The 15585-nt window shown below is 36.5% G+C and overlaps 1 protein-coding gene across 2 annotated transcripts; it reads right to left on the reverse strand.

Annotated features, from left to right (window-relative positions):
- Positions 1 to 95: 95 nt before the first annotated feature.
- LOC127799216 (uncharacterized WD repeat-containing protein C2A9.03-like) lies at positions 96 to 15006 on the reverse strand. Of its 2 annotated transcripts, none has more exons than XM_052333036.1 (10): positions 14706 to 15006; positions 13520 to 13684; positions 13202 to 13360; positions 12069 to 12155; positions 10251 to 10385; positions 9983 to 10093; positions 1796 to 1887; positions 1610 to 1715; positions 1098 to 1184; positions 96 to 774 (listed from the first exon to the last, which is right to left on the reverse strand). In XM_052333036.1, exons 2-10 carry the CDS (start codon positions 13673 to 13675, stop codon positions 361 to 363), a joined length of 1347 nt encoding a protein of 448 aa, XP_052188996.1. In that variant the 5' UTR covers positions 13676 to 13684; positions 14706 to 15006; the 3' UTR covers positions 96 to 360. The 2 variants fall into 2 exon arrangements, with proteins under 2 accessions (XP_052188996.1, XP_052188995.1); XM_052333035.1 differs by having other exon boundaries at positions 13193 to 13360; positions 14706 to 15005.
- Between the last annotated feature and the right edge of the window lie 579 nt (positions 15007 to 15585).

Here is a 15585-nt window from a genome sequence, read left to right on the forward strand (position 1 = left end):
CATTCATATTTCCTGGTTTCAATAATGCCATCCAGATGAAAGTGGAGTGCTTGTCATTTCATTCCACTGCTCAAAAATACGAATCTACAAACTCAGACCAAAGCAACCGTCTTAAGGTTTGTCCCATTAAGTATTTCATCCATCAATATGTTGATTCCATTTAGTTCAGGTTTGCCCCAACACGCACAGAGCGCGATGGAGTCTTAGAACTTGAGGGCCGGGCTTAACTACTTATACTTGTCATACAAGCATAGAATTTCTGTACAGGTCCTCTGGGTCAGGCTTCAAAATAGAAGTCAACTTCACCCCTTCATCTTGGTTTACCAGACCAAAAAAGAGGGGGCCACCACCACCCGAGTACTACAAAAAGGAATCAAGATATCCATATCTATGCCTTTTATTATACTGTAGCAAACTAGCATATGTTCGATCCCATATACCAATATAGAGAGACTCTTCATCTGGGCTCAGGGCGACTCCAGAGATCTCCCCAAAGAAGTCAATCTCCTGCCGCCTCCCGTAATCAGCCTTCGTGCTATAGACATGAACAAAATCTGCAGGTTCAGCAACCACCATAAACTGTCCGTCGGATGAGAACCGGACTGACCGTGCTGCGCCCATGTTGCACTTCAGGATTGCGGTTGGCAGTGCCAAGTTTCTCAAATCCCAAACTCGGCAAGTTTTATCCTGATTCCCAGTGGCTAAAGTATATCCATTTGGGTGCCATGCAGACGCAAATGAATAGTCTAGATGACCTACCACTGAGGCAACATTCTGCAGCAATCACATAAAGTTTCAATTTAATTTATTTGGCCTTTTCCACTTAAAACATGCTCTCTCCTCCTCCCCATGAAAAACACTCCAGGCATGAATGTAAACATGAATCTTCAAAAATAGGAAATTGATTTCTTCAAAAATCTCTGTACAAATGCCAGATCAAACTCCAGGTAACGTAGTTTAAATTTGAAAGTTGCATGTTAAGAATTGATTCAAAGAACTCTAAAAAACCAAAGGGCAAAGAGAAATCCAACTAGTGCAGAAAAAAATTATAAACTGATAACATTTTCTAAATAAGAATATCTATGAAAATTTTTTACCTTTCCACTCCGCAAATCCACAAGCAATCCATCAGGGCAATCTCCAACGATGGTAATAAGGTTGCGGTCTGGACTTACAGATGTATGCTGCCATAATATCAAATTGGTTAAACAATTACCACAAGCATAATTCTGATCTATTGGACAATAGGTGATAACCAGAAGGGTAATGCAAAGCCAATTGTGAAAGCACTTAATTTCAGAAAGGGATTGGGGAAAAGCAGATAATTGAAAATCACTATTACAAATCTGAATTTCACATTTATTTTCTAAACACTCACTCAGGTAAAAAGGTCAAAGTATGGTAGTCAAAGTACAACTTTGAACTGTCAAAAGAGTCTGTAAGCCATAAAAATGATTGTCGCATAACTGATGCAACACAAACATCTATAGATGAGAATGGTACTAACATCATAATGCTAGTAATTTAGGAAGCTCAAGCAGTTCTTGCTGCTCGAAGCCGCAAACCAAGAAATATCAATATATCATTTTTGAAGTTGAGGAAAACTAACATTTACAGGCCAAGGGAAGCTAAAGTGACTCAGTTGTTGGAAAGTCTCCATGTCAAATTCTCTTACACCACAGTCATTATTAGATGCCATAAAATGGACTCCACCGCTGTAAAAAAATTGTAGATCAGAAGACATGCCATAAGAATCTAAATATCATTCGACAGAGAGTTACAACAATGGCACTACCTCAAACTGTCATATATCTCGATAGCATTTGTTATGGCATTGTCCTCATAAGTAATCCTTGTACAGAAGCTTACTCCAGGTTTATCCAAACGCTGCTCATCAAACAACTTATGTTATAACCATTACTAAAGAAACCTTACTAAAAATAAATACACAAAATATTGTACACACTTGGTCAGAAAGAAGAAAAACAAAAGGTTGCCATATACAAATAACATCATGCACAATGGTGCCAAGTGACAAGAAAAAGAACTACTGGCAGCTTTTCGCAAATAGTGCAACTCTAGAGGAATTTAATTAACAAGCATTCACAAACCACCACCAATTTTCATTCTTGCTTCCAACAAGGTACAATTAAAAGAGTAATCACTTCTAAGCAGAAGTCGTATTCTCCAGAAGAAAAGCGGGTGAAAACCTTCCCAAATGAACCAAATCTCATATACCATGTTATTTATGTCCACCAATTGTGTGTCACAGAGAAAAAGAGGGGGGGGGGGGGGGGGGGTGGAGAAGGAGAGATCACAAGTTGCTATTAGATTCCCATGTCACCAACTTATCTCCCAGATAAAAAATAAAAAAAAGAGGAGTAAATTCTGCCTATTCCTGATAATTGTTAGATCCCTTACAGGCTAGTAGTAGCTGCAAAACATTATATAATGCCTTTGCTGTAGATCACCAAGTGCAGGCCATCCCTGGCCTGAACTTAAGCAGTAGCTGTTATTTGACAACGCTCTATTTCATACTCTAGATCGATAGACTTCGCACAATCATATCTCATCAGCATCCACTGCTTGGGCTCTGACCATGCAACCCTCAAGAGATTGATGATGCCCTTGTCAAAAACAGGTCCTCAAGCCTGACATGAAATTGCTGTCAGTATCAGCCAGCACCTATACATGAGATTCCTGAGTCATGGTCCAGTTGGTAAAGTTTGAGCTTCAACGATGCCCAACACACCTTCAAAGAATTAGGTTGCGTTCTCTTTACTGTTTTCAAGTTTTTTTTAGTTTTCAATTTTCTAAAATATTGAAAACGTGTTCTCTTTGCTGTTTTTAAAAATGTATTTTTGAAAACAAAAAAAAAAATGTAAAAAAAACTAAAAACAATAAAAAATTATTTTGAGTGTTTTCATCCAAAACAAACTCAAAACTCAAAACATATTTATTTATTTATATTTTATTATTGTAATGGAAAAAATATTATAAAATTCATTAACTTTAAAATGTATATATATTTTTAATAATATATTAATATTAAATATTTATAATTTACTTAATAATCAAATTTATTGAATAAAATATCATTAAAACAATATTTTCAAAATTTCAAAGAGAATGCGGTTTCTAATTTTCTGTTTTGAAAAATAGTTTTTCAAAATAACAAAGAGAACGCGTTTTCAATTTTCTAAAAACTGACTACCGAAACAGAAAACTGAAAATGAATTCAAAACTTAAAACTGAAAATTGAAAAGTAAAGAGAACGCAGCCTTAATAATTTTATCAGTCTTTTGGAGATTAGTGTACAACCTGTCCAACCCAACACTTTTCATTTTCATGAACCCAACTAGAGTAAACCCAACAGCAACCAGGCAATTAATCTAGCATTCAAACCCAAACCAATTTAATCCAATGCCCAAGTCCACAGTACCTAATCCATTGCCAGCCACTAAACCTTGAGCCCATAATACACACCAATACCAGTTTGTTGTTGCTAAGGGCACGATGCTCTTACCTTTACTAGAAACTTTATTATTATTTATTTATTGAATTCATTTACCAATAATTTTCCATATCTTCAAAAAAAAAAAAAAAAAAAACCCACTGCACCAACCCTTAACCTTAATTGTTGCATCTTGAGCATATTTATTTCACTTGCCAGACTTAACTAACATGTTTAATTGATTTATCCACTACTGTAATTCACAGTAAATCATCTTGTTTTAGAATTCATTTATTCAGCATTTACCATGGCCTAAAATAAAGGCATGGAGAAATCTTCCCATCCACTTGCTAATACCCATTCTTCGCAAAATATCCTAACTGCCTTTAAAACTAGAATGATCAATCTTGAAGGTTCTGTAGAACAACTCTATGACTAGATGGCACAAGTCCTTAACACAATTAGGTATTCACATTATAAGAGACGATTTAACTGAACCTCCCCATTCCAATGAATCTAGTGATATACCTAGAAGAAAGGATAAACCATTGGCCTATTAGATTACTCCAAGGATGAGGAAAAAGGTGAATATTTAAGCGATTCTCACATGTCTAGATGGTAATATGTGTTGGGATATTGTAGATAATAATGAGAAGAATTGCACAAATGCTTTCCAAACATACAAAGAGAACAGATCCTTAACACAATTAGGTATTCACATTATAAGAGACGATTTAACTGAACCTCCCCATTCCAATGAATCTAGTGATATACCTAGAAGAAAGGATAAACCATTGGCCTATTAGATTACTCCAAGGATGAGGAAAAAGGTGAATATTTAAGCGATTCTCACATGTCTAGATGGTAATATGTGTTGGGATATTGTAGATAATAATGAGAAGAATTGCACAAATGCTTTCCAAACATACAAAGAGAACTTGTAAATTCAAAATTGAAGGGAAAAATACCCTGAATGTTGTTTTTAAGGTAGAGCCACATTTCAGGTAGCCTGGGTAAACAACACAAACTTATCAGTCACTAAGATGTGTCTCGTTCCTATTCAATTAGAGGTGAATATTGTGGACAAGATTTAATGCAATGCATTATTGATGGATATTGCCCATATTCTTCTAGGTCACTTGTGACTTTATGATTTGAGAGTGATAAATTACAACAAAAACAACATAACAAGCATCTATCGCACTATGCGGGGTACATTATGGAGGAGAAATATTTACCAGTGAACTAAAACGCGGCCTAGGTAGCCGCCTAGGCGCTAGGCGAACGTTGGCCGCCACGACTGTGGCCAAATCGGCCCCCTTAGGCACTGGCTCGACTAATTAGTACTGGGCGGCGTCTAGGCGGCCAAGACGGATGCCTAGTCGCATGAACCGCCTGGCCAATTATGGCCTAATCGGCTGCCTGGGCCGCGTGAATCGATTTAGTATAAATTTATTAGGGTTTTTGTTTCCCCTTACCCGTTACCCCTTCTCTCTCGCACACACCGCCACTGACTGTCTATTGCAAAGTCGCCATCGCTGTCGCCTCTCTCGTGCTAGCACCCAGCCACAGTCTCTTACAGTTGCAGAGTCGCCATCGCCACTTTCCATTCCTGTTAGCCTTCTCGTCGCACGCCACCACCGCCGACCTTCATTCCACTCTGGTTGCCTCTTGCAGTTTCATCTTCCTCACTCACCCTCTGCCTCCTCCGGTAAGCAGTAAGCAAGCAGCAACATGTTGTTGCCTCTTTTCTTTTTGTTTTTTTGTTATTTAATTTATTATTTATGTTAATATTTGATTATTTGTTATTCACTTATTTGAATATTTATTAATATTTTAAAATTTTTAATATTTGTAACTTGCAAGCAAGCAACAAACAAAGCCAACAAGTAACATATGGAGAGGAAGAAGTCCAATTAGATAGTTAGATATTTAGATTCTTCAAGTATGGTTTATGTTGCATTATTGTTGCTTTTGTCTTAGAATCTAAAACTGATCTACAACAATTTGTTTTCTCATGCTTAATTCTATATTTCACTTGTCATTCCATTATTGTTGTATTATTGGTTTATGTTGCATTATTGATACTTTTCAACTTTGGTTTAATTGAAAATAACATCAAATTACATCACAAAGTTAAAAAAAAAAAAAAAAAAAAAAAAAAAAAAAAACAGTTTTCCTAGGCCCCGCCTAGGCGCCCTAGGCGCTAGGCCCCTACCTAGCGCCTAGCGCCTTTTAGAACACTGATATTTACTTCTTTAATTACAAGGGTAAGAAGACAATCTTGACAACTGCCAAAATAAGTAAAAACACTAGGATCAAGTCTCAACTAGGGATGTTGTGACAGAGATTTACTGTGATGCATTAACAACAGATGTTGCCCATATTCTTTTAGGTTGCTCATGACTTTATGATTTGGGTCTGTTACAATATTGAATAGAAAATATCTGTCTTTAACTGCAAGGGTAAGAAGATTACCTCAACATCTTCCAAACTGATAAGTAAGAACACTAGGATCCAGTCTCAACTAGCCCCACAAGTTTATAGCATTTCATCTCCTAAAACAAAAGGCTTGTGAGAGGATGGTCCAAGGGATGGGAGACAGCCATTATAGACAGAAAGATAGTTTAAAGTCCCTTTGAGATTGTTCATGGCTATTCTCCTTACCCACCTATTAACCTTGTACCATATCTCTTGTTGTCTAAACACCTAAGCTTGCTGACAACTTCGCCAAAACAACCATGATTTCATGTTGAGATCAAGCCAAAAATTGTAATAAACAATGTTGATTGTGAACTTCTAAATGAGGATATGACAAAAGACAGAAATACATGGAAGTCTAGAATTCATGTAGCCGACCCCACATAGTGGGATAAAGGCTAGATATGTTGTTGTTGTTGTTGTTGTTGTTTGTTGATTGTGAACTTGTTATTAATGTGCATCATAAAGCAAACAACTTTAATAAAGATAATTATGCAATGATCCAAATTCATCTTGAACAATACCAACAACATTCTTTAAAATACCACACCCTCCAGCAAGTAGACCATTTCTCAAAATGAGAACACTTGAACTTAATGCATGTTTGCTCAATTTACTTGATAACCTGAATACTAATCATGTTTAACATTTAAAAGACTTGTCAACTGTCAGGAACCCAAGCCTGACTATAATTCCTTTGATGAGAGAATTGAAAGAGGGGGAGAAATAGAGAGAAAAAGGGGGAAGAATCAGACTGATTAAGAGGGAGAATTGAGAACTGAGAGAGAGAAAGGATAATTTAGACAGGGAGTAGGGAGAAATAGAGAGATCCGAGAGAAAGGGAGAATTGCGGAGAAAAAGGAAGATCTTTAATTCACAATAATCATAATGATTCTCAGCCATGTGGTTATATCTTTATATATAAGCCATCCACAGATTTTAAGAGGCAGTTACCCCTCCTCCACTACCAATAACTGCTCGTAAATGACTATAACCTCCTAAATCAATCCATAACCGAGAGTTACAGTAATAACTAACTCCTCCTGCAAAAATAAATTAAACTGCTGTAGAAATAAATTAACTGTCCTGGTTGTGACATCAACTTACATGTAGAACAGTAAGCCTGTGTTCCTTCAAGTCATCAGACTCTTAGATCTTTGCTTTTTTGTTGCTTAGGATGTCAATGCAGTTATGCTCGAGGCAAAGATTATTGATTCATCTCACAAAAGATAACTTCCCAAGGTTCTTAGTCCACTTGAAAGGTTGTCCTAATTCATTCGTTCATTATAGCTGACTTTAACTTTCAACCCGAAGCTCCAAAGGTGATCCTTGCAACCCGACTCGCTAGATTCAAAATCTTTTCAGCAAAGGGAGAAAGATAGAGAACCTAGACCTAGGGATTTCAAATTTTTGAAAAGTCTATCCTTGATTTACAAAATCTAATCAAGGTACAAATTATGAAGTTAACAGATTGGTAACTTGATTATATTTCCTAATTAGTTTTATTTTCTAAAAGCAGCTTTTGCAGATTAATTATTGAATACAGATATTTAGTCTAAGTTGAGACTTGTGTCTTAGTGTTTTCAGGTCTTAAGATTTGTTCTCAGTAGTGTTTTAGGTTTGAGATTAGTACTTGGTCATATCCTACGTCAACAAGAGTTTTTGAAAATTCAGAAGGCTTCCATTCATCTCAATGGAACATTCTCTTTTCTAGTTTGAGAGGTTTTATCTTGATCTAAAGGGTATGCAAGGCATTTTTGTTATGGATATTATCTTATTATGACCCTCCCTGACCCTCACAAGTGGGGAGCCTAATGCACAGTAGAGTTAACTATTACAATTCATATAAAGTTGGCTCTGCCACTGCCAATTTTGCAGTAGCTAAATAGACAAGATTGCATTTTTGTTTTTGGGTGGGGGCCACGGGTTGCGGATTAGGGCCTTCCTGAATCACATGATCAAAGAAAGATGTTAATTGAGAAAAGACAACTAATGAAGCTTCACTCTCATCAAAAAAGGCAAAATAATTTGAAAAAATTCTAAGAAGCAAAACATTGGGCATAAGTGAAAAGGTTATCTGAGATTTCCAGTCAACAACCCATCCAAACAGAAATTCCCTTTTGAATAATAAAGCAGTGAATTAAATGAATCAAGTAGTTTAAACAAAAGATAAGTACAAACTATTACAGCTTTGCCTCCTTATCTTCACCTATCAATTAAAAACAAATTCATGTGAGATCACTGAACAAAAATCCAGGATCCCTCATGAAGCAAGCAATTTTGTTGTAAACCATTAACCAAGCAAGTAATCAAAATTTACCAAGCCTTCCAGGATGGTCTGGAAGAAGAATTCCCATCTTAAATCTACTTTTTCTGCTATAATGTAGCTAGAAACATTCATCATCTAGAAGAATATCTCCAAATTGGCCAGTCTATTTCTATGTTAATCATTTTTTCAGATCCCACAGAATTGTTTTCCACTTAACTTATAATTAAACTATGAACTGGATACCAGTCCTTTATCTTGGATTGCTATCGTATAATAATCAATTATTGTGATTACTCAGGGTTTTGAACTTAAATACAACAACAACAACAATATATCCAGCCTTTATCCCACTATGTGGGGTCGGCTACATGAATTCTAAACTTCCATATATTTCTGTTTTTTGTCATATCTTCATTTAGATCCATACACTTCATATCAAACTTTAAATGTGGTTGAAATTGACGAACTAAAATTTCAAATTTGCTAACCAAAAACCTTTTGTATTGCATTTGGTTGCCAAGGTAATATGAGCAAATATAATAAAACTTCAAATTTGAACAATTAACATACCTCAAAACTGAACCATTCTCAAGTTATGCTGATTTAACTAGTAGAATTAGTTGTTGCCACAACCCCAAGGATCCCCAAGGCTATAATTGCCATCATAATAGTAGTTAGCTCACATGCATTACACAATAATTGTAATTTTCCTTCTTTTCTGTTATAGATAATTGCCCTTAGCTATAGGCAGTTAGGCTTACTATTTGTACTGCACATGGCTGCATGTGGAAGGCTGTTACGCTATATATAAGCCACAACTGAGGATGAGATGGTATATTTTGAATTGATATTGAATTCTCTCAAATTCCCTCTCATGAATTCTCTCTCAAATTCTCACTGATTTCTCCCTCCCTCCCTCCCTCCCATTCTGCTAATTTCTCCCCCCCCCCCCCTCTGTTCTTCTGCAACTCTCCCACATTCCCGTCTATAATCTCCCTCCTACTGTCCAATTCCCCCTCAATCCAGTTCTGTTATTGGCCTTAATTCACTCGGATCCTTTCGATTCCAATCCAAACCCTAGGTACATGACAATTGTTTTGTGCTTGTGAGCATGTGCATGACATGAATGCACACTAGAATATTTTCTTTTGGGAATATTTCAAAAACAAAAAAGGAAAAGAATATAACATTGAAACTGACATACACATGCTTCAAATGACGAACAATCAAGAACTTTCTGAGATCTGCAATGCTTCTTTACATGGACCAGTAATGTATAACAGCATACTACATGCACACAGACATGAGGTTTGCTATTATGCTAGAAGTTGCATTTCAAAATAGAACTTCCATTATCATGCTTGAAGTGAGGACAACTTGATTTTTGAATTACAAGTAATAAGAGAAGTAGTTCTAATTACATCAGTATTGAGTGTACAGGCAGATGGGAAGCGTTCTTCCAATGCCTAGTTGCCTCCATCATTACAGATAAGGACAATAAAGATTAGAGCCAGCAAGGTACTTTTACCACATCAGCCACAACAGCAATCAGCAAAGATTTAAATAAGTAGAAATATAAGCTCTATTACAGGAAGGTCATGTGTATACTATACAACTGCTTGTCCAAGCCCGGTAAGTATAATGTACTGGGACATCCTCCCCAAAACCACCCCCTCCAAAAATATTACTATTGACAACAAAAACTAAAATAAAATACCATTAACACACTAATCGAGAAGGCGAAGAGAAAAACAACAACTAAGGATATATCAACTAACCTTACAAGTTAGTTCACCTTGGAACCCCCCTGCAACTAGCAAATTATCCATCACAGCTAGTGTGCTGATCTGAGTCTGTGTAAATCCTTCCAGCAAGCTTCCTGTGTGTTTCTGAAACAATGAAGTCATAAATGTTAGCTACACAGGGTTTTTTTTCCCCGAATCGACTTTATATAGAGAACCAAAAGAAAGACAGAACTCATAAATTTTCAAAAAAAAACCCTCAGTCTAGTACATTTACAAAGGTTAACATAAAATTTCAAAATACCTCGGCAGGGGCTATATGTCCAGAAAAATTTAGGACCTCTGACAGATTGCGGGATAATGATGACCAGTGCATGATGGAATAATTAGACATGAGATATACATCATGTTTTGAAGTGGCCCATACCAAGTTCCTAAGCTGCACACGGAATGCCAAAAGGGAGATGTCAGAATGCAGAGTCAGCTAGAGTAAAGTAACATAGAGAAAATTGGCTCTAAAAGTAGACAAATAACCAAAGCCAATACAATAGATACAAGGAGAAACTATAAAGCGTCTTACAAATTCTATATTAGAAAAGCACTTACAATCATAATGGATGGAAGGAAACTATGAAGATGCAAAATCACAAAAGAAAATAAATAATGAGAACAAGTAGAGTAATCGTTCATTCCCATGTCATCTTGGTTCACGCTTTTTCTCTTTTCCCTAGTGCTCCTTTGTGGTACTGGGGTGCCAAATCAACATGGGTCAATGGAACACACAAGGTAAGAGATGCTGTAATCCCATACATGGCACTGGAAGGAGGGATTTTCGTAAGAACTTAAATGAACTTCTTATGGCCTGCTGTTCCCCATGCAACCAAACTTTTGTTAGAAGTTACTTACTCATCTTTCATTTGCTTCAACGCATGCCACATTTTAGTACCACAAATCTGAAGCTTAGGACCTTGAACCATCAACCTTGCTACTCCACATATTTAAAAGGTAGAAAGAAAGAGAGGCTACAGATTAAGGAGATAAACTATGACACAGACAAAATCAGCGTAAATAACTTTGGAGATACAGGGCATGGCTTAAATTGCTCGCTTCCAAATTAATTTTGATCACAATATCTTCAATCTCAACAAGGTTAGTAAGAAAATAGAAGACAACTTTATCAAAGAAAATGCAGAGCTATTAGAAAAAACAAAATAAAATTCACGTCAACAATGGCTGAATGGAACAAAATGAGCAAGAGTTGCACTGATATCAAAAGCCTCAAAAAAGGAAGAAAGGCAAAAAGTACCAAGATTACAGAGAGGATTGTCTTCCCATATCCATGCAACCACTTGGCCAACAAATGAATACATGTTGGACATCCACATCATTTGTTAGAAGGATAGAGTTAAGTGTTAAACATAAGATAGACCACATAAATAGAAATTAAATGCACTTAATATCCATATAGCAATATCAATCTACATACAAGTACATGAAAAAAAGAAGAATTACTACCAACATCATACCTCAAACAGTGGGATAAAGGCTTGACATGTTGTAATTGTTGGTTTTACTTCCAATCATCATCAATTGCGTCTTATCCTAACCAAGTTAGTGTCATGACTCTAGAAGCAATAGAGAGGCAATATTGTAATAGGATTACAATAGTTTGTTAGGAGATATTTTGTAATCTGTTAGGAGTACATGAGTGTTGTTATGAATTCTATTAGCAACCATCTATGCCTATAAAATGGCTACTTGTACGAGGATGGGATATTATGTGAAATGAGATTGAAATCCTTTCCTCCTAATTCTCTCTATCCCTCTCTCAGTTCTCTCTGATTTCTCCCTCCCTTTCTGTTAATTTCTCTCCCTCTTTTCAATTCTCTCATTCCGATTTCTCCCCTAATTTCAGTCTCAACCTTAGGTAACCTTAGGAATGTGACAGTTAGGGTTGGTGGTATGATATTCATAACGTCAATTAACTTCTAAAAGTCAGGTGACAATACAAATCCATGCAAAAAATAAATAAATAGATAACGGATTTACTACCAATGCCATACAATAGAATAAGTTGACACGAAATTATTAGCAAAAGCTACCGTACACAAATACCACAAACCTGAAAATGGAGAATAGTTGGTTTCACCACTCTTGTATTGAGAAAAAACTCATAGTAATTCCCACCCTTCTCAATTTGCTTACATTCCTAAAAACAAGTAAATAAGTAAATCAAATATTAGGAATTTAGAGTTGGCATAATATGTAATGTAAAAAGTACAAATATGCAAATCATCTGAAAATAAAATGTTACTGTTGCTGTTAACAGCAGATGGAAGATTTGATATCAGTATCTATTCTACTAAAGGATGTCCAAACAAACTCTAAAGAGCTCAAACAAATGCATCTAACACAGAAGAAGACCATTCAATCAGACCTAGTTCAAACACACACTGCAAATTATTTGAACAAAGTTGAGAGACAAGGGAAATTTGGTTTAGCTGCAAGTCATTTAACACCCTTACATCCCATTCAAACTCACAAACATAATTCTAATTTGAAAGACACATGTTCCATATATATAAAAATTTCTTTACAACAAGTAGAGTATGTGATTCTTGTGAAATTTATAATAAAAGTTGGACTAGTTGAAAAGTCAATCATGAGAGCAAGTGAGAGAGAGAGTGCATGCTCCCGCATGTGTGCACATGAAGAGAGAGAGAGAGAGGAATTAACATGTGTAGCAGTTAATGATGGCTATCTAACAAGCAAAGCCTTCAAACTTGGTTGAGGCTACTCAAGATCACAAAATAGGCATAGTTGCAAGCATAAAACATCCGCTTTTACATTTGTAGTGTTTGTTTGCTCCTTCAGCAGATCTCCGTGATTTTTTTGCTTGGATCTCAACCTTCCATGAAAATCACCTCGTGCTATATGTTATTTATTTACTTGTGCAGGGTTGTTCAAATAAGTGCTTTATTTTCCATTTATTTATTCAAGTGAACTGTGGTTGGGATTAAATTAGTCAGAAATTGAATACCGGAAAGGGATCCATCCAACTCACAATCCATCTCATCGTCTTACGTATTATTTTTTTATGTATATATAATAATATATATTCTTTTTCCTCACAATACACAAATAGAATTAATATAATCATCATCCAAGAATTATAATCCACAAATTCAGTGAATGTGAACTGAAAAAGAAAATAACCAAAAATGAAAGAGAAAGAGAGAGACAAACTTTGCCTACAGCTTCGCCAGATAAAGGGACATTCTCATAATTCCTATACTGTTGAAGCCTTGTCAATCTGTAGCTTTCCCTTGTTATATTTAATCTTTCCCAAGGAATACCCTGAATATCTTTTCCTTTCCTTGCTTGTGCAGATGATGTGTCAGTGACCCTGGTAAGCTGCTCAAAGTCCATACCAGAACAGCCAAAAATGCAAAAAAAAATTAATTAACTGTTGTGTAATGTCCCAAAAATAGCGAAAGATAGAAGTAGTTCAGCAGTCTATAAGGTACAACAAAAATATTGATCAACAAATAAAAATAAGGAATGAAACTAAACCACATCATAATCATCGAGTCCCATCTCTTCACCATCATCAGCTCTACCATGGTAGTATTCCCTATCTTCAAATTCTGCCATATCCCCTTCTACTACTACTACTTCTTCTTCCATGTCATCATCAGCTGGCTGCTCCACCGGATGACGCCCGGACATGCTCGGTATCTGGGTTCGGGGTATGCAAGAATTTGATCAGTAAGCTTTAGCAGAAACAAAAGAAATAAAAATAAAAACTCTGCCCCCCTCAAAATCATCAATCATATACGTATATTCACTCGGAAGGAAAAAGTGAAACAGTATACTAGGGCAAACAAATTAGCAGACTAGGGCACAATCGAGAGAGAAGAAAGCTAACTCTCTGAATTAAACTCAGATGAAATGAAAATGAATGAATCGAACCAAGAACTCTGCTGAGTTTATATTTATACTCAGCGAGACAACAAGCAAACCAACCGATACAACAAAACCGCCTAACTGATACAACGCCAATACATAGAGTAAAATACAAACAGTATTACAGCAACATCAACTATCAACTAAATTAACAAAGTAACTTGAATATAAGCAAATCAGAAAATACTTCCTTCTACAAAAAGAGAAAAAATCATAACAATCCTCACAATGTAGCAACAGAACCCAAGAATCTTGAACAACTATTACAATCTTTAAAAAAAAAAATGATGTAATCATATTTAAGAAGAAAAATATGCAAATAAAACAGTTGCCCTTGGAACGTATTCCTTCAGGAACTCAAAAAAAACAAACCTCAATACCTGAAAATCTAAAAACAGTTTCGAAAGGTTAAATTAATAGCCATACAGTCATACTTCTGCATATACATGTCTATGCTTGTGCATATAAGTGTGTGTGCCCTTTCACTAAAATATTCTCAAAGGCATATCAGAATGAATAAACCGGACACTGAAGAAACACACAGAGGGAGACACCAGGAGAAACACAAACCAAAAACAAAATCGCAACACAACAAAAACCAGGCCGAGACCCGAAACAGCTCTTCCTTTTCTTTTGCCCCTCCCTACAAAACCATTCAGATGCTCGCGAAACCCTAGGAACCACCAAAATCCCAAATTCCCGACCAAAAACAGCGAATGAGATGAACGAAAGGGAACAAGAAAGACGAATTGAATTAAAGCGCGGAGTAGTAGGGTCAGAAACAAACTCGTACCCGAAGTGACGATCGGGCGATGAGAAGAACTGTGAGGAATCAGTTGGCCCTCGCGGACAGAATCGGCTTCTAGAAATCTGGCTCTAGCTAGCTTTCTTCTCTGCCTTGCGTTGTCGGCGAAAACCGACCTTGCAAACACGAAGCCAAGCAAAAAGCAAATGTAATTCAGAATTTCAGAGGATTTGGGGAAGAAAGTGACCGGATTTGGGTGCATGCGACGAGCATGAATATGCGTGCAATATCAAGGCCCCTGATTTTACCGGATTTGGGTTAAACATTCTAGCGCTTCAGATTGTTGTACATTTTTTGGTTTAGCATCTTGTCGATAAATAGAAAATGGTGGGAGCCACCACCACCACCACAGCTGCTGTCAATAAATAGAAACCAAGTTTTTTTTTTCTTAAACTTCTTTTTAATTAAACATGTTATAGAATAATATAATAATAATAATTTTATTATTTTCCACCACTGGGGTCAATAAAGTAAAATTACCCATATTAAAATAAAAAAAGAGAGTATATATAAAGCTAATTTATATGTATGGTGCGTGGGGAGAGAGAAGAGTGGTCCTTATTTGTTTTACTAGGCGTCTGGGGGGGGGGGGGCCTCATCTAATTAATTTAATTCGGGTGGGGGCAATGAGCGCTGATGAAGCCGTCCGTCTTTGTTTAATTTATTTACTGCATGTCCCGGTCCCACCCTGTAGGGCGGGGGGAATTGGAATTGTAGGGTCATGTATGTATGGCCAGCGAGCATGATTAGTGGTGTTTGTGAATTGGGATTTTAAATTAATACGGCCGGGGGGGGGGGAAGGGGATTTGATTCAGCAACGTGCATGCGCACGTAACATTAATCATGCCACGCGAGCTTCCGAGCGATG

This window comes from Diospyros lotus, chromosome 4 (assembly GCF_014633365.1).
Source record: "Diospyros lotus cultivar Yz01 chromosome 4, ASM1463336v1, whole genome shotgun sequence".
Taxonomy (NCBI): domain Eukaryota; kingdom Viridiplantae; phylum Streptophyta; class Magnoliopsida; order Ericales; family Ebenaceae; genus Diospyros; species Diospyros lotus.

Coding starts and splice junctions, on each gene's coding strand:
- LOC127799216 (XM_052333035.1), bottom strand. CDS start 13,675: ATGTCCGGGCGTCATCCGGTGGAGCAGCCAGCTGATGATGACATGGAA. Junction 1,716..1,795: donor GAGATATATGACAGTTTGAG/GTAGTGCCATTG, acceptor ATTTTTTTACAG/CGGTGGAGTCCATTTTATGG. Junction 1,185..1,609: donor GCTTCCCTTGGCCTGTAAAT/GTTAGTTTTCCT, acceptor ATATTATGGCAG/CATACATCTGTAAGTCCAGA.